This window comes from Pleurodeles waltl, chromosome 3_1 (genome assembly GCF_031143425.1).
Source record: "Pleurodeles waltl isolate 20211129_DDA chromosome 3_1, aPleWal1.hap1.20221129, whole genome shotgun sequence".
In the NCBI taxonomy this organism is placed as follows: Eukaryota; Metazoa; Chordata; class Amphibia; order Caudata; family Salamandridae; genus Pleurodeles; species Pleurodeles waltl.
In genome coordinates this window covers 1,172,130,519-1,172,150,408 of record NC_090440.1, presented here as the reverse complement: position 1 = coordinate 1,172,150,408, position 19,890 = coordinate 1,172,130,519, and the positions used below count along the sequence as shown (strand labels likewise).

The window sequence follows — 19,890 nt, the reverse complement described above, 5'->3', positions numbered from 1 at the left end:
CAGTGGGCCATAGTAGGGTGGGATTGGGTTTGTTTAGAGTAGAGCAAGGTGGGATAGAGTAGGGTGGGGTACAGTAGGATAGGGTGAGATAGAGTGCGGGTGGTGTAGAGTGAGTGGTGCAGTGTTCAGTGACATTGAATACATTAACGCAGACTGACAGCAGAGTGACCATAGAGTGCAGTAGAGTGTAATAGTGCAGAGTAGAGTAATGGGGAGTGGGGCAGAATGGAGTGCAGACCCATAGAATGCACTGGCCTAGAGGAATGCAGTCAGAGGGCACCATCAGACTCAGTTCAAGTTCTACAGGGTCCTTAATCTCTGAACAGAAGCCACTGTGACAAGTTTCAGTTTTCATAGAGACCCTGCACTGGTGAGCACTGTATTTTGGAGAAAGTAAAACATATGCAGCAGAAACAATGGTTTAGTTTGTAATTTGTATTTGGACATCAAGCAATAATGTTGAGTGTTCTTTATTTGGAAAGCACACAGAATCACACTGACACTTTACAGTATAAGTTCATGTGCATTCTGTGCCACAACAACGGACCTATTTTTTGTCATAGATTAGCTCATTTGCTTTCTTAGTTGGGCAGAGAGTAGGAGGGAAAAGAAGCACCATGAAAGGGGAGGTTGGTAAGAAAGAATAGAAGCTACATGGATGGGGATATGGGAGACAGACTGTAAACACATGCACTCATTTAGTGCTGGAACGCAAAAGCAAGTAGCTCCAAAAAAACTGAAGCAATGGTAGGACATAAGTAGTTGGTCCGTGCTCCAGGGGAGGGCCAAACACAAGAATAGGACATGGCCCATGCATGACATGACAAACTGAAGCAGCGTAAATTAGAGCAACGCTGAAGTTAACCAGTGGTAAGCTATGAGCAGGCTGAATGCCCACTGTATGTAAACAAAATGTCTTACAAAGACAACTCATGTTTTGTCCAAGAGAAACATAAAAATGTATACAGTCATGGGACCAGTGAGATGTTTGTGTTTCAAGCTTCAAAAGAGAATTGTCACAGAATAAGTGATTGATTTTTCGCCTGATTGATTGATTTTCACCTGATCCCTCTTTTCTTCGGTGGCATCTCACTTACTGCCTTCTCCCCCCTCCCCCCTTTAGCGGGTGACCAGGCGCACTTAACAAGTATCATGATTGATTGATAGCACAAGAATAATGCTAGGCTTAGGAGTTGCATCATCGATCATCGGAGCAGTGCAGTAAGAACTACATAAACGTTCTGAAATATTTCTGATTAAATAGGTCAAGTTAAATGTATTTGTTCCCGAAAAATGCCATAACCAAGTGCCACGTGCTGTGTTGTTGGTATTTGTGTGGTACATGCATAATTGATAAACTTTGATAACTATGAGGAGAAGGCAAACTTGTTCGTGTGGCTTCAGTGGTTTTGTGGGATGCCCTTCTTCAAGTATATGGCACATTTGTTCTGGTATTGCTTTCAAAGGAGACTGGAAATGGTATCTCATTGGCTGAATTAGTAGGCAGCTCATATACGAGCTGTGCTTCGATTTTGATTAATGGGATGTATACAGATATTTTATGTAATTTATGTAATTATGTATCTTTGTAATGTATTTACATTATATTATGTTTATGTATGAAAGTGCTCTGTTGAGCTATATAAATGAAAGTACAATGAGGTCAAATGAAACTTTTTAAATGGGGACAGTGTTTCAGTTCATGACTGGGTGACTCTTAGTTCATTGGCTAATGCACTTGGTGAAGACAGATGAATGTCCTGCAATCCCTGGCTCATCCCACACACCCCTCAATCATTACTCTTAATTCACATTGCTATATTGCATACCTGGGTTTAGCACAGTAAAGTTCTGAAGACGAAAGTGGACGAAGTCGGGAATATTTTGATGCCCAGTTCTCTTCAGAAGTAGGTAATAGCAAGGAATAGAATACCTTGTGGTTGAACTGTAACAGATGCCCACATATGTAGTGGTATTCTACCCCCTTCTTCTAAATCACCACCTCTTTTATGTAAACAAGAGGATAAGACCAAAAACAGTCACAGCAACGGTTTGAACCCTTTTGGGCGTCAAGGTGAAAAGCTGTTTCCCTTCTCAAGCATGTCTCACTAACTGCCTCATTTATAGTTAGTGGAATTACTGTATACATGAGGAAAATGTGAGGAAAGAAAGCGTTTGGCCTTCCTGTTTTTCCTCGCGTTCTGTGTCTGCAGATGCAGCAGGGCAGCGACATGTGCCCTAAATATGCGGCCATTTAAAGGAAAACGAGAAGAAAGTGCGGTTCTTTACACCTATTTCTCCACTCATTTTCCCATATCCTTCTATTTATAGATGTTGGAATGTATTGTTTCTACGCGTAGGTCCTCATTTTTAATCCGCCTGGTTTTTAGTTGTGGTAGTGAACAGTCTCGCCAATAAAGCTACTTACTTAACCCTTGATGCCATTTATATTCATTAATTTATTCGACCTGTTGCTACCGTTCATAAAATCATGGCATTAGCTGTGAGTGCCTACATCCCGACTTTGCAGGGCTGGCAAGTTTTAATTCTGCTTGTGTGTGACATTTCTATGTTTAAAGTGTGTTGATGTAACATTTTCATGTCTTATGGATGACACGTTAAGTGACACTTTATTGTAGGTGGCTGCACATTTCTGAATCATCTAAATTACTTTCTAAGTATACCATCCTAACCTTGATCTTCAATTATGCTTCAAGGCCCCTTTATGGAATGAATAACTGCATGCTCTTCTCCCTTAGCTCTTCATAGCCAGGGGTTCCTCCCATCGTTCTACCTCCATTAAGTTTTTCGATTAATTACTATTTTCCTTATCTTACTCGCCAGAATAATTTTCTTGGGCAATCATCATAGGCCTAGTTTTCAATGGTGCAGCAGATGTAATGGCATTGAACCCTGATTAGTGTAATAATTTACCCCAAAATATCAGTCAACGGGAAGATTCCTTGCTTGAACCAGGATCCACTCCAAACCTCTCTTGCTTTCTGTGTCACACAAATCATTGTGTATTCCCCACCCATTTTGTTATTGCTCCTTTCTCTGGCCTATAACTACAGAGCCCCTAATAAAAATCTTTAAAAAAATATATATATATATTATATTCTCTATTAACAATTCCCTTCAAGTTGTTCCAACACGTTCTATTATGAGAAAATTACGTAGCTCTGAAGACCTTAGTAATACTAAATTTGATATATGATCTGGTCTTTCTGGGCTCCGAACTTGCATGTGGTTTTTGTGGACTAATGGGAATGTCCTGCATCCTCTCTACTCTGGAAGGGTGCCTCCTAGCTCTCCTCGACTCTGACAATAATAGTCTGTACCATACCCTTGATTCATTTTTTTGGAATGTGTGCCACGAAGTGCTGGTGCGAATCGGGAGCAATTGACTGACTTCTGCTATTAGTGCCTCCTTGAGGTCCGAAGTGCTTTCACACTTGCTTCTTTACTGTGGAGTGTCTGTGCACTGAAGGGACAATGGCTGGCTGTGTTGCAGTTTGCAGCATATCTTCGATCACTGAAAAAAGGGGTTATTGCTTTTTGGAAGATGTGCACAGGTGTCTCTGACACTGAGAGAGGAACTCAAGGAAGGAGAAGTGCTTACTGAGACATCATGCATAACCGGTCACAGGAGTCCGCATTTGTTTTATAGCTCTCAGGTCAGCGCTCAGGGTGGAGGAGGCAAGAGGCTGCTCTGTGATATCTTGCTGACTGCATGTTATCAGTGTGCTGCAGTCTATAAATGTTGTGCTAGTGGGACTGCTGGGGTCCAGTGCAGACCTTAGACATCAAGGCACACCCTCATCCTGGTCCGGTCCAGCACCCCTTGAGAAATGAGACCGTCACTACGAATTACAGAGGCCCGCACCCAGAGGGGGCTAAAGGTGCCGGCATGATAAATAGCATCAAAGCCCAAAAGTGTGCGTCCTCATAGGGGACAAAGGACCAAACGCAGAAAGTCGCGTCCCCTTAACCCCCCCTCCCCCTCACCAGACTAGTGCAAGGGTGAGGGGGTGAAGGGGGGAAAGGAAGCCAAAACTGCAGAAATGTTGCAAAACCATCTGACCAGTGAGAAGGGAGAGTGTGATTTGAAAATCTGCATCCTGGGCCTTTTACGATGGGTCAATCACCCATGCCCAGCCACTGTTCCTGTTGAGAAATTACATAAATGTGCCTGTTATGACTTTATTTATGCTTTGTTCGATTGATTTGTGACTTGATTTATGACCTGGTGTTCATTTGAGCTGTGTTGATTTATGGCACATTTTACAGTAATCTGTGATTTATGATGATAGTTATAGTTTTTGATGATTGCCCATGACAGCAGACATCCAGGATTATTTATGACCCCAATAAAATTGAAGTGGGTGGCTATGTGCAACATTGGTTTGTCTAAAGCTGCGTCAAATAACTTCCAAAGCATGTTCAATGTATAGCGTTTCAATTATGAGTGAGACTGGCCACTTACAAAGTTTATGCAGATTACCTAATCCAGTCCTAGTTGGAGGTATTTTCAGTCTCTCAGACATGCACCTCGGCCTTCCTATCAAACTCTGTGATGTCTTGTCCTGTTGGTCACAAATGGCCAGGGAGCAGAGATTGTTTGTGAAATCTAAAACTATTCTGTGAGCTCAAAGCTGATTAGCATGACAAACGACTGGCTCATTTTCTAAAATGCGGTGTAGTAACTTGAGATGCATAGCACTTGGCAGGGCTTAGTTTGCTAAGTGAATATTGTTTAATTAAAACTTATTTTTATACAAACATTTTATTGCAATTTTACAAGCAAACAATATAACATTAGCCTTGCCCAAAATAAAAGCTAAATTACACTATCGCTGTCATTGCACAACCCGGAATTAAATCAGATGATATCAACCCCTCATTGCCACATTTCAACCCACGAGTATCATCAGTGTGACAGGCCATGGTAGTTGCACCATTTTTTCCAAATTCTGTAATACTTGCGGTGGCATCCCTGGGCCTCATAAATGGTTTCCTCCAGTTTGCCACACCAGTCCTTGCCCCCGAGTCTAGGCTGGAATCGAGGAGGCTGTTGGGGAAGACCAGACACTGGCGATATCTCTTAGCTATTAACGTACCCACCCAAATCAATATTCTGTCCCCCCTGGGTCCTGCTAGGTCATCAAGCATACCAAGCAGATGGATTCTAGGATCCCTAGCAACAGTCTTACCCACCACGGCAGACAATACATAAAAAAACACTCTCCAGTAATCCGGAATCAGTGAACATTGCCAGACAACATGGAAAATGTCTCCTACTAGGTTCTTGGACCTCTAGCATGAGGGAGACACCAGGCCCACCTGCTTCAGGTGAAAAGGGGAGAGGGTCATGTAGACCTGTTGTAAGTACTTAAACTGTATGAAGTGGAGTCTAGCAGAGATGGTTAAGGTACAATGGGCCATACAGACATCTCTCCAGTCCACCTTGTCTAATTCTCCCACATGACCCTCCCACTTCTCCCTTAGAGGGGTCAGTGTCACTACAAGGCAACCCTTCACACACCCAATGCCACCTGGGTTACTTTTTGAATGCCAGAAGGGATGGGGGCCCCAAAAATAACGTGGAGGATGTTGTCCAGACCCAAGATAACATTTCACTTATGTATACAGGGTCCTTCCACCCTCCATGTAACCATTCATTGTTAGGTTGGTCCACCGCAAAAGAGCTTCTTTAGCTCTGTGCAGCACAGTGCCAGATTCAGACACCATGTCAAGTCTGGGTCCCAGGATATGTGGACTCCAAGCTATTGGAAGCTAACCAGACGCACAGGAATTCGGGATTGCCAGGCCTTGTCCCAGTGGTCTCCCCGCAGTGGAACCATTAGGGATTTGCCCCAGTTGACCCAAAGTCCCAATGCTTCCTTGAAAATTGCCAGTGTCTGGAGAAGCCTAGGCTCTAAATCTGAAGGTCTGGACATGAATAAGAGAATATCAGCATTAAGCACTATGCGATTCTCCCATAGCCAAACCCCAGTCAAAACCTCACAGCTGAGCATTGCAGCGGGACCTACACCACTAGTGGCTCGATGGAGAGTGCAAATAACAGACCGGACAATGGGCACCCCTTTCTGGTGCCCAGTGGCACCGAAAGGCCTCCGATAGTACGCCCTTAATCTTCACCCAGGGCCTGGTGCCCTCGTGGAAAAGTTTGACATAAGTCTGGAATCGAGGCCCAAGGCCCATACCCTCGAGCACTTAATCAAGGTAAGCCCAGTCAACCGTATCAAATAGCCTTTTCAAAATCAACTAACAGAAGGCCTCCGGACTATCAAGAGCAATGATAAGGGACAACTCAATATGCACTCTGTAAATGCAATGCGTAGTGCCTTGTGGACGGTGAATCCAAACTGGTTGAGGTGAACCTGCTGAGGAATAACCATTAGCAGGCGGTTTGCTAGTAGCTTAATATAAAGCTTCACCTTGTTGTTGATGAATGAAATGGGTCTTAAGGTTGCAGAGGTAGGATATTGGTGCCCAGGCTTAGGAAGCACCACAATTGTGGCCCAATCTGTCTCAGGGGGAAGGTGGTCCACAGCCACAGCTTCCGTAAACAGTTTAGGCAGGGGCAGAATAATGTTGGACCCTTCAAGTGGTCGCCATCCAGCACTTTCGGGCTTCGTCCGGACTTAATTGGTAGAGTGATGCTCGATCTATCTCTAACTGTTGTGTCTCAGAGTCACTAAGTGACCCCAGCCCCCTGCAATCACAAAGCTGCTATTGACTGCTCAAGCCCAACCACCAGGTGGCATTTTCCATGTTCTGCTCCCTTAAAATAGGAGCGGGCTACTCCCCTCATATATGCTTTGCTCGTTTCTTGTAGAGTCCCTGCAGAGTAAAGCAAGCCCTCATCCGCCTCAAGGTATGCCTTATATTCTTCCTGCTAATGATCTACGAAATTGTCCCCCTACAAGAACCAGGCATTGAGGCACTGGACTGGGCGATTGCCTCCGGGGGTCGCATCAAACGGAAGCATAACTGCTGCATAGTCCAATATCCCCTATGGCAGGATCTGAGACCCCATGCGCTGGAGGAGATCAATGGCTGACAGGAACAGATAGTCAATCTGGGAGAGCAAGCAGTGTGCGCTCGAGGCATGGTTAAAGCCCAGATCCCTTGGATGCCACACATGCCATGCAACCCGGAGTCCCAGCCCCTTCGGCCACCAAGTTTCCCAGAGTGTTAGGAATGTTTTGGTGCAGTGTTGGAGGAAGGTAAACACATAGAAGGTTGTATAGAGCACCTTCCATAATGCCTTCCATGAGTATATACCTGCCATTGGTACACCTGTTAACCTTTGTCACAGCCATTGGGAAGGATTTGTGGAGGAGGAGGATAGCCGCCCCTCTAGAGCTCTAGGTCAGCCATGCATGAAATACCATATGACACCACTTACTGATAAGGAAGTGACAGTTGGTGCCCTGGAGGTGTTTCCTGCAGGAAAACTACTTTCGGGGAGCATCGCTGGAGAAACTGAAAGATGGCTCCTCTCTTCATACGGTTTAATAGGCAGCTAACATTCCAGGCAAGAACCACAGAAGATTGGGTTATGTTGGCGTCATGTAGGTCAACTGATACAGTGAGATGTGGCATATTATGACTTGACTGCAATAAAAAGGGTCGGGCACATAAGAGACCTGCTACGGGAATCCCACTAGTCGGGTCGTCGAATCCAGTGCCCATCCCGCAGAGAGGCAAGGCAAAACAAAACCAAACAGCAATTTCTGTACCCCCAACTCTCCCCTCTTCCCCCCCCCCCCCCCCCCCCACACCCCCCTTATAGTTCCCACTCAGAAGAAACATCTGTTGCCCATTCCGGACATAGCATAGAACAAACTATCTAACAAATGTGGAAGGTGCATCTCAAGAGATGAGAGTTGCCATGTCTTTGTGCCCTGAAATCAGACCCAGTTGTCGGGCTGGGGCCCAAGGATGCTTAGCGAAAAGGATCAAAGGCCTCCAGGCCCCACCACTGACATCTCGGGGGTATACCGCAAGATCCAGATTTGACCATTGCTCCGGAAACCTGGTTTGGAGAGTTAGAACACCACCCGGTCGTCTGTCTGGAGACCAGGTCCCAACCACCACCGCAGACCCTTTTCCCTGCGGCATACCTCGTGGTCTCAGGAGGTCCCTGACTCCCAGCTTTCTCCAACTCTGTAATGAGGTGTGGGACGCCCGCCGATGCTCCACAGCAGGGATTCACCTCCGTGGCCAGGCCCCAGCAACTCTCCAGCCAATCGTGTTCGCCTGGCTTTGTACAACTTAGCTGCCTACTGTAGTGAAATTTGCTCATAGCAACCCCCACTTTGGGCCTCCATCATCTTCCAGGGCTGCACCTCCTTTCGTTCTTTGCTGTTTCATCTACAGAGGGCCCACTGAAATGGGTGCCGGCAGCACCCGGCGCTGCAGTTTTATTCGCTGCAGCACCCTTTGGTGCATGCCAGCACCCAGAAAAAGGCCAGATACGGAGCAGCAGTGCGGGAGCGCAACAAAGCCCGCCCGCCATCTTGGTTGTCCAGGCCATGCACCTTTATTAGAAACTTTTATGCAGTTTAAGGCCTTCATTGACACGGGGATAAACATCTTTTTTTATTGTGTCAACAAAACAATGCAGATTCTCACTATGGCTGGTTCACGTTTAAACACATGTGTACAGACGAAAATGTTGATATTTGAACAGTGCAGTTCCTTTCCATTAACTCAGCCATATCTGGATTAGGCCGGAAATTCGTACTACAGGCCCAGTTTGCAGAAATGTGCTAAATTCACTCTACTGTGTACGAATGTCCAAGTACACAATAATAACAGTGTGTTTATGACTCGACTCGGCCTTAGAGCAAAGTCATTCCTCTGTTAATGATGAGGAAAGTGATGAACATATATTTTGTTTGTTCAGTGGAACTAACACTACCAGACGGCAGCTTGTTACATTATAGTTCATAACAAGTTGTATGGAGCCCTTTGTGGCATGTAGTAAGGGTGGTTGGATGCATGAATATTTGCACTTTTGTTTAAAAAAAAAAAAAAGTTTAGAAACTCACTTTTAATTAAATGCACCAATGAAAGTGAGGCGCTTTCGTAAGTTAAAATAAAAAAAGCAGCACTCTAGTGACTTTTACACGTTACCACTTATGTTTTTATATTGTATGTTTATTTCGGGGTAGTTAGCTTGAAAAAATGCTTTTTTTAAAGTGCAGGTGATAATTTACACTCATTGGAGTTAAACATTTGGGTTTAGTTCACCTTTTATTGTTTGTTTGTTGATAAAACATGGGCAGTGGCGAGGAGAGGTAGATTTATACAATTCTTAGAGATTTACGACGTTTGCCACTGAACTTGCCTTAAATTGTATCATTTGCGGGTTAAAAAGCTGTTTCTAGCTCAAGTTGATGAAAATACTGCCAGAAATTGTACCACACAATATACATTTTAAGATTAGTATCTTAAACAGTGGTAAATCTCTGCAGAGTGGTTTGGGAACTATCATTATGATGTTGAAATCCATATTTCACTTAGGGGACGTTTATATGTTAAACAATGGATAACTCTTAAATGGGCTTATTATGCAAACACAAGTTTCCCTGCCCGCACTGATACCCGTGCCATTGCGGACAGGGAAACTACTGTCTTGTGGGTGGGCTCTTGGGACACAGCAAGTAAGCCAGCCCTGGTGGATGAGTTCCCAGAGGGCTTTGAAGGCACCTTTTTTTTTTTGGGATGTTTCCCCTCCAGTGGTGGGCTCCCCATAACCAATAAAGGCCTGCATTACCCTCATCTTTAATCAAATAAATTGCAGCATTTGAATACTTGGCGAAGGACGACAGCGCGCCCACCTCCACTTACGGAATGAAGCCCCAGGGATCGGATCCCCCAAGGCCTATAAGAACTCTGGTGGACCGCCTTGCGGGCGGGAGGCACACGTCCCCTCTTCATTAAATAATGCTGCCATGGAGAGCCATTTTTTCCCCCCTGATCCTGCAGGTGACCCAAGGGATCGCAACAAAAATAGCCTTTTTTTTTTTTTTTTTTCCTTTTGAATTTTGACCCAAGGAGGGGTCTCTCCTGGTCGCCTCACCCTTTGGGGCCTAGGGCAGCTATATATGTATATGTATGTGTGTATATATATATATATATATATATATATATATATATATATATATATATATATATATATATACATATATATATATGTCCCTGAGCCCTGTAATTGCTGCCAGCAGCATTTTTCTGATGTTGCTGAAAGCTAATAAGAGCACTTGCTCCCGTGGGACTGAATTGGCCAAGGGGGGAAAAAAGCTCCTATGGCCAATGAAAACACTCTATTTGTGAATTGGCGGTCCCAAACCGTCCAGATACACAAATATTTTTGAACATTTATTTCTAAAAAGAAAACTACTTCATGGATTTACACCTAATCACAAAAAAATTACAATCTGCAGAGCAAGATCTAGCTTCCCACCAAATTTGGTGTAACACCATTCAGCAATTTGTGCTGTAGTGCTTCTTAAAGAAGTCTCTGAAAAATGCATGGGGATTTTGAGACCCATAATGACCGATTACCCCAAAACTTTCCAAGCAGAAAATAGGCAAAAAGGAGCACTGCTTTGGAAAGCTTGTGTGTGTGCGTGTGTGTGTATATGTATATGTATTTATGTATGTATGTATGTGTGTGTGTATATGTGTATATATATATATATATATATATATATATATATATATAGTGGCAATTGCTACTAGGTAGTTATAATTAGGACCTAGTTTCTATAGAAAAAGTGTTTTTGTTTTGCTAATAACTTTGGCGCCACGTGTTGAATAGTCACAAAAGTTTCCAAAAAACAATGATAGTCACTTCAGTTGCTGTCTAGAAAGTTCCAGGGTGATCTGTCATACGAGGGCTGATAAAAAGGGGGGGGAGGGGTGTCCCAAAATGCCTTTTCTCCATTTTTCCTTAGGGATTTTGAACAGCGATGGTGCCCGACCCACTGGAGGGAATTACACCAAATTTGGCAGAAAAGGTAGCTCTTGGTCCGGAAAGAGGCCTTTTTCTTATTTGGTGTAAATCCATTTTTTTGAGAAATTGAATAAAATCGAAATTTGAATATATAGGGACTTAGAAGATTCATGACCCTGATGTTGTGCTGAGATCTTATTGTCTGCCAGTACTTCAACAAGGAAGTGTTTCCAGTCGAGTCCCAGAAAAAGGATTAAAAAGAAAAAAAAGGGACCAGTGTACGGACTCCCTGACACCTTAACTCTGGTGCTGGGATCCCAGAGGATAGACCCACACCCCATCCAGGGGCTTGAAAGCATTTTAAAAAATGTTTGCTGTGATGCATTGCAAATCTGGATAAAGTCCTGGTGGCATTGGTAATTTTTATGGGTGCCTCTTGGCCCCTGGAGACCACCACTTCCCTGGGGCTTTTATGAATTGTAAAGGGGGGGGGCGCCTGCCGCACCGCCCCCCTCGTGGAGCTACTGATGGTCCTCAGGACTGCCACCCCAGCCCCCCCCTTAAATTTATTTAGGCTGGGTCCCTTGGACAGAGATTGGCCTGGGGAGGGAGGCAGTGCAGCCCCACTCCCCCAACAAACAATTTATATTGAGGCTAGGCCCCAGGGAATGGGTCCCCGGGGACGAGATCGGCTTGGGAATGGGGGCTGCGCAGGCACCACCATTCCCCCAATTTTTTTTAAATGTTTGGCCTGGACCCTTGTGTCCCCGGGGCAGAGATCGGCATGGGGTGGGGGGGACGCCTTACAGGGCTTAGTTGGTATAGGGGTTGGCTGCAGGTACTGGCTGCAGGTCAGGCCCTGCAGCCAGCACCAGCAACCCATGGCCAAAGGCCTCGCGCTGCGCAAGGTTCGGTGGTTGTAGGGGTTGGCCGCAGGCTTTGCTTCAAACTGCCGGGTGGTGGTTGGATTAAGGTACAGTTATGAAAATTACTTGTCGGTAAAAAAAAAAAAACATAGAAATTAAATGAAAAAATCAAAGGTTACAGGGACGTTACAGTTACGAAATAGAATTTAAAAAACCATAAAATTCACTTAAATAACGAAAGGCACAGGGACTTTCTAGGTAGGCTCTCACTTAAACGTACCAAACCATAGGAATGTACATGTTATAGTTAGTTATCTCAAGTAACTGTAACTCATGTCCTAAGGTAACTATAACTTGCGCCCTTGCCATGCACTGTTAATTACCTCACATATTAAATCGCTCAGGACATCTCCTATAACATCTTTGTTAATATCACTGCAACATTTGTAGTGAAATTATTGATGAGAAAACTGTGCATGGCGGGGGTGTGAGTTATAGTTACCTTAGGACATGAGTCATACAAGTGTAACTATAACTGTTACATTTCTGTAGTTTTGAGTGTGTAAAATTTGAACCTAACTATAACGTCCCTGTAACCTTTGGTTTGTTTGTTGATTGATGGCAATGAAATAAATTTCCTTGTAGCTTAAACCATCAGATGGTTGCTATGCTGCCAACCTAACTGGATACTGTTTTTTATATAATATATAAATTCAGCGCTCGAAAAATCTACTGGACCACTCCCTATGGCAGTCTTATTTTATGAGGTTGAGCTCTTTTTAAATTCCACTCAACCCTTCTGACATGGACAAAGAAGAGGTGTTCCATTCAGTCAGAAACTGAATTAGCAATTAAGATGCCATTAAATCTTATTCCTGCCACATTTTCTCTGTGTTCAGAGACAGAGGTCAAAAGTCAGTTTGCCTTCTTGCAATGCAAATACTTTTCCTTGTGACTGCAGAGTTTAAGGTTTTGTGAGGTGAACTGTGTGAAATGAAAGGCTTTTGTTAGCCGGGTTTTCCTAACACACAACATTTATATAACTATACAAACATTTCAAAATATATTTAAGTAGCTGTGAAAGACAATTTTTTTGTACTTCTGTGTGAATACAAAATATTTTAATAGTATGAAAAAAAGTCAGAGTACTATATTCGGTGATGTGCAAATGATAAATGTTTTCTGAAACCCAATTTTCACATATTATTGTTAATACGCTATATAGTTTTATCAGTAAAGCTGCATGTTAGTGGTAAGGTTTGTGGACATTTCTTGGAAATTTACTGTCTGTAAATGACAGTGCGGTATCACATCATGCTTTAGTAATATATTTATTTAAAGCTAGTGTTTAAACATAAACTGAGAAACACTCCTGCCCTCATGGCAAAGCTGTTCGTAAACTAAGAGGCAAGTCCTGCATGGATCATGTGTACCCTATATATGGGCTAGAATGATTATACATGGAGCAAACGTGTAGTGTACCTAAACAAACAAAAGAGTTTTTTTTTTTTTTTTACAGCAGAAATGCTGAACTCACATATTTAAAGGTGCACTCGTGAGAATGAAGAAAAAGGCAACTGTAAAATTCAATATTTGCCTAGAAGCACACAATTTGAGACCCGTTTTCAGGTCAAGTACATTAGTTAGGTCAAGTAGATTATTCAAGTAACCCGACCTGCAGGTCTGGTAATATTTTTGTGATTTTTCAAGTCCTGAAATTATATGTTTATAAAAAGAAATATATGTATTACAGTGTAGCAGTCACCACTTTGTATTTATAGTTGGGATCTAGATACCATAGGAGAATCATTTTTTAATATGTTAATAACTTTGGCGACAACTCACAAATTTTCATTAAACTTTCCAAAATCAAAGTACATTCATCTCAACTGCTTCCTGGAACATTTTGAGATGATTCATCAAGCAGGAATCAAGACAATGGAGGGGGTCCCAAAACCCAATTTTCTTATGCAGTTTCCATAGGGATTTTTGAACAACGCTTCTGCTGAAATGGCGGAATAAATTACATCAAATTTACAGAAAGGTAGCTCTTTAGCCAGAAAATGTGTTTTATGTGATTTAGTGTGAATACTTTTAGTAGTTTTTGAGAAATAAAGGTTGAGAATTGACGGGTATCTTGATGGTTAGGTTTCTGGGACTACCAGCGGCATACAACTTCATATAATAGAGCAATCAGATTGGCCTAAAGGACTTTTTTCCCCAAATGAAATGTTGCAGACACAATTACAGAACACAAGATCGTGGTCCCCATGCCCTACAATATTTATAGAAAAATAAAAATTTTAAAAAAACTGTAAGGGGGCAGGATAGGGGAATCTTAACAACCTGGACCTTGTGGGTGGGTGGAACCCAGAGGACCTCCTTGAGTCAAACTAAAAAAGAAATTGAAGTTGCTATCATCTGGCAGGAACCCGCGCAACCCACTTGCTGCTGCAGGAGTATAGGTGCCCACACTGAGTCCCCTGTAGTTAGAAAATTGTTAGGAAAAAAGGCAGGGGTGTGAGCACCTGTGGTAGTTTGGCCACGCATGAGCCATTGACCCACCTCGTAACCCACGATGCACATGTTCAACAGTTTTGTGGGGGATGGCCACCCAGGAGGTGTTGTGAGCAGGGCCTGGATGCAAGCTAGGCCCTGTGGCCAACCCCGTGCTGCACACAGCTGAAGGCCATGCGCGGCTGGGAGTAGCTACCCGTGGGGGGGTTGGACACATGGCCTGGCTGCACAAAGTCATAAAGAGATTAAGTATCTAGGAAAGAAGTAACTTAAATAAATGGACTCACCAAATAACAAATATATATTTCTATTACAATGTTTGTGCTTTTGCCTTGCTCAGGTAGTACAATCTTTCAGTACCTGAGGAAGGCGGATACCAAGTGTTTTGCAGTCCTTCGTGTGAAAAATATTTCCATTGTGTTACCCTTAACGCATTCCGCCTAATGTTTTGTGGTAGAATCCTATGTCGTAAAACCATAAATCAGTTGAAATATGCTTGCCTCCTTTACTGATCTTTGAATTCCATAAGGAAACCGAGCCAGCATGAATTATTGAAACAGTGGTTTTATTTACTTTTACAAAGTAGCTTTATCTTGTGAGTATCATCCATTTTATTCTCCTTAAAAGGCGGCCATCTGTTAAAGATCCCTTTCCCATGTCCAAAGTGTTGTATCCCTTCCAGCCTGCCTTTCTACCTTTATCAATGGTCTTGTTGTTGGATAAAAAATGTTTAACGTGTCATTTGTTCTATATGTGGTACTCTGGTCAGTATTTCTAACCTCTAAGGCCAGTTCAACCGTTTCATGCCCAAGCCTGCTGAAACGTGAATACCATGCTTCCTGGTGAAACAGTAATTTGAAGTTATCAAAATTAGCATGCTTTTTATTTATCAGAAAGCACAATGTTTATGTCGCATGAGCTTATGTGTGAATAAAGCACACTGTGCAAAATAAAGCTGAAATGTATAAGAAAGCACAATTTTCAAACGAAATAAAAATGTAGAGAACTTGTTGATTCTTAGTGTAATGAAAATACATTCTCTCAAAATAAGTGCAAAAAGTCCAGCAACAACCCCAGGTGTGCTTGAAAGTGAGCAATGTAAGTTAGGTCTCATATTATGGGTTGGCATTATTAACCCCACAATGAAAACAGATTTGTAGCTAGTTAGCTCAGATCTTTAACATCTGCTTGCATTATCTTTGTCGTGTGTTACAATTAGACCTGGATCAATCGGTGCTTAATTTGATCTAAAGGTACTTAATTGTTATCACTGAAGCTTGTGACCGTCTGCCACAAGGTGGCGCTGTCTGACTAATGCAGAGGTGACTACAGCATTAGTAAATTATTAATTAAGTATACATTACAAATGACTAATATCTGCCGCCCAAACCATTCATATAGCTTTGGGGGCTTGGAGTAGTCCAAATTGTCACAGTTTAGGAGTGTGATGGTTAGTAGTTGTGGTGCTACTTTCATTGGCAGTGCTTCAGGGGCAGTGTGTGGTATAAGCTGCAGGAGTCTCCTAACGAGAGTCCTGGCACTTATTTGTTTACAAATTAAGCACTTAGTACAATGTTTCTAGTTTATATGTCTGTTATATCTGTTGTCACTTTCCCTAACCGTGTCTGTTTTGTTCTAGTGTCAAGTACTGTGGAGAGCGTTCTCAATTTGTGGTGTCCAGCAGCAGTAACAAAATGACTATACGTCTATACTCTGACAGTTCATATACAGACACTGGGTTCTCAGCAGAGTACCTGTCCTACGAGCCTAGCGACCGTAAGTTGATAGTAAAAGGAAATGTACATTTGCTTTCCATAGTTTAAGTGTTGGGTGTAAGCCTCCTTTACGTTCTCTCCAGTACTGGGATGAAAATCGAAAAACTTTCCATTACCAGGGATATGCACAGGAGTGGTGAGGTGAAGATAACTGGTTTAGATCTGTTTGCTTGATTGTACAGCTACCATGTGAGCCTAAAAGATCATAGGCAGTTATTCACCTTGTGAAACGTGAATGTTACTCTTGTATATCCTGATGACTGGTGAAAAACAAAAGTGGAAATTTGAAGACTACATGTACCACTGTGCAGTGGCTAGGTCACATTAAGAGCAAACACCTGCAAAAATTCTAGACTGGTCAAGTAGAGATTTTATGAAACCGTTAAATAGACATTTTTTCTGATGACACTTGTGCACTTGAAATTGCCAGTGCGCTGTTTTCTGTATGTAGTGTTCTCATTCATATTCACACTATATTGATGTTTCAGAGCTGAAAGTCAGGATTTAAGGTCAAAGCTCTTACTCAGAAATATTTAACATATTTACTGACTTTATATGCACTCATAGCTTTTTGGTTTCTAATCTGTAGCTTACTCAGGCAAATTTTGAGACACTTGGTAAAACATGTCAGACTCACTTGTGCGTTCCTTTGCTTACTACCTTTAGCATGCCCCCAACAGTTTGCATGTAAGAGCGGGCGATGTATAAATAAAGAGCTGCAGTGTGACGGGTGGAACGACTGTGGTGACTTCAGTGATGAACAGGAATGCAGTAAGTCCATGTTACTTCTCTTTAAAATCTTAAATATGCGCTTACACACTAAAATGTCTATATCTGATGTGGCCTTGAGTTTGATGCCTGTGCTCTTCTGGTCCAGAATTTGGGAATTTGAGATTTTGAGAAATGGCAATTGTAACATTTTCTTTGTTTTGCATGCATGGACTTTGAACATGGAATTCAAGCCCATTGCGGTATTCTGAAATAAAGAAACTTGATTACTTTTATTATATTGTGTACAGTAACTGTTGATTTACGTAATTATGGTGGTTCACCTGTGTTCTGTACACACATTGCTTAGCTGTGAAATGGTTTTTGTGCTAAAATCAAAAATTATTTGTACTGTTTAACGTTCAGAAAATACCCGCTAGAACCCTGTGGCAACCTTTAAAATATCCTTACCGTAGGGCCTACAGTCAGCTTGGCCATGCACACCTCCTCAATGCGCAGCAGTCATATCTGATAGAGACTTCTAGTTGCAGATTCTTCACCTTTGAATTTCCTTTGGCGTTCCCTATGGCATCAGCTTGATTCAGAGAATTTTCTGAGCAGTAGCCCTGGGCGCTGTTGGGTGGTGTTGATCAAGTATGCGTCTGTCCTTGGCGTCCACACCGGATAGGGCATCGGGTCCTATATAGATGCCACTGTGGCGTACTGACTTCAGTTCTTTTTTTCCTGCAATAGCTAGTGCCAACCCGAAGACAGCTACCCCTAAGTCACGTTTTGACTGGCCTTTTTTGTCTTTTTGTCACAGATTTTTTTGATTTTTCTACTCTTGGTGCGATGAGGATGTCATCAAGGAAGGCTGGGTTTAAGCCCTGCTGGGCGTGTCTTGGGCGATATCCATGACGAATCTGCACCTTGTGTGTCTAAAGTGCCTGGACCACGACCCAAAGTTGTGCTCCAGGTATCACACCATGCATCCTAAGGCTTTGAGGAAGCGGTCCCTGAAGCTGATGGCGGCCTGACGCTCTATCCTGGATCCGGACCGGTGTCAGTTATACAATCTATACCTTCCCTGACACCAGTGCCGACGCTCCTGGTGCTGCTCGGGCCCACAGGTAGGCACCATCCCCATCCCCATTCTCATTGCTGACTCTGACATGGAGCAGGATGGGTGTCATACGACTCAGATGCTGGCAGGAGCTTGGCCTCCTATGTCTGATCCTGAACCCGTTTCTTATGGGCTAGATTATGGTGAGAAATGGGAGACGTTGCTGAAACCTTTGGAATACTAGCTCCAAAACCCTATAGACTCACTTATAGACTTGGGTGAGGCCAGCGGACTGGATAGTTCACCAGATACTGGCATGCTTTCTCCTTCTACCATGGCTAAGTAGGAGGGGGCTTCCTACTTGGTGGTGGTGAGAAAATGGGCTGAGATCTTGGACCTTGAGTTGCTTTTGATAGCAGTCTGAACTAACCTCCTGGCAGAGGTGTTTCAGTCTGGGCTTTCCTCCTCTGAACCCAGGCTCCCCCCTATTGAAGCCCTTACAGATGTCCAACTGGGTACCTGGTCCAAACCCAGTACAGGGGTTCCTGTGAAGAGGAATATTGCCCGGCGCAATCGCCCTGCTCTAGGGGACCTAAGCTTTCTGACAAAACACCCTACCCCTGAGAGCTTATTCATCCAAGCCTCCACTTTCCAAGGCGCATTCCCTTCTGCACCCCAGGATAGGAAAGGTTGGATACACCTGGGAGGAAGACTTTTTTTTCTTCCTTCAGCCTAGCATTGCGGTCCGTGAACACCGCATGCCTTTTAATCAGTTATTCCCACGTATTGTGGAATATGGTTGTGCAAGTGCTTCCACAAGTCCCCAAGGAGGCCTGGGCTGTACTCTCTCAGGCAGTTGCCGATGGGTGGAGATGAAGCAAAGTTTAGTATCTGTTGTGGACTGGACATGACCAACTCACCGGCGGTGCCTGGTTGAGGACATCTTGCTTTTAGGGGGATGTCTGGGCTACTTTGATGGACATGCCCTTTGATGGCACCTGTCTCTTCGGAGACAAGGCAGACTTGGCACTCGAGCGCTTTAAGGATTGTTGTGCTACGGCCAGATCCTTGGGACTCACGGCAGACTCTCACCCCTTCCCCCCCCTCCCCCCCCCCCCCACACACTCCTCCCAAATCTCCCTTTTGCCCCTTTCATGGCTGTGGAATGGGTCTGCAACTGTGTCTATTCCTGGCCAGCCTTGTCATAGCAGAGGGCATGGAATCCACCAACCTTGTGCATCAGGGAGCCAGCCGTCTGGCCAGTCCAACTCCTCCCAGCAAGCCCCCCGACCCCCTCAAGGCATGTCAAAGGCAGGATTCACCATCACCTGCTCTGCTGGCAATTCATCACGTCAGACAGGTGGGTTTTGCAGATAGTCTGAAAAGCCTGCTCCCTCCCCTTTGATACTACTCCTCCATCCATGTCACCATCATACGATCAGATTACCGGGCTCACCTGCCCCTTCTCCACAAGTAAGTCACAGCTCTCTTGGCCGAGGGAGCCATAAAGAGGGTCCCCGTGCCAGAAGTAGGTCATGGTTGCCATTCCTACTACTTAATGGTGCCCAAAAAAGACAGGGGGCTCCACCCTATCCTAGACCTGTGATCCCTCAATCTCTTCCTCAAGAAGAAGTTCAAAATACTCACTCTACCTCAGGTTTATATGCCCTAGAACCAGGAGTCTGGATGGTAGTGTTGGACTTTAAGGATGCTTATTTTCATACTCCCGTCCTGTCTGCCTTCAGACGTTACTTACGGTTCATGGTAGGCTACGAGCACTTTCACTTCACCGTGCTCCCCTTGGGCCTTACCAGAGCCTCTTGGGTGTTCACCAAGGTGGTGGCAGTGGTTGCAGCGCATCTGAACAGAGTAGGGGTTTCAGTCTTCCCTATCTCGACAACTGGCTATTGAAGGCAGGCGGGCCCAAAGCTGTCGTCTCCCACCTCCTGACTAGGGTGGACCTCCTTC

General features: G+C 43.9%; 1 protein-coding gene across 2 annotated transcripts in view; it reads left to right on the top strand.

The window, feature by feature from the left end:
- The window catches only part of ST14 (ST14 transmembrane serine protease matriptase), a 320,066-nt gene that overhangs the window by 189,445 nt on the left and 110,731 nt on the right, over positions 1 to 19,890 (top strand). For both annotated transcript variants that reach the window (XM_069224467.1, XM_069224468.1), the window contains exons 11-12: positions 16,016 to 16,152; positions 16,818 to 16,922. In XM_069224467.1, coding sequence (XP_069080568.1) covers positions 16,016 to 16,152; positions 16,818 to 16,922 — 242 coding nt within the window. The remainder of the gene's footprint in view (positions 1 to 16,015; positions 16,153 to 16,817; positions 16,923 to 19,890) is intronic.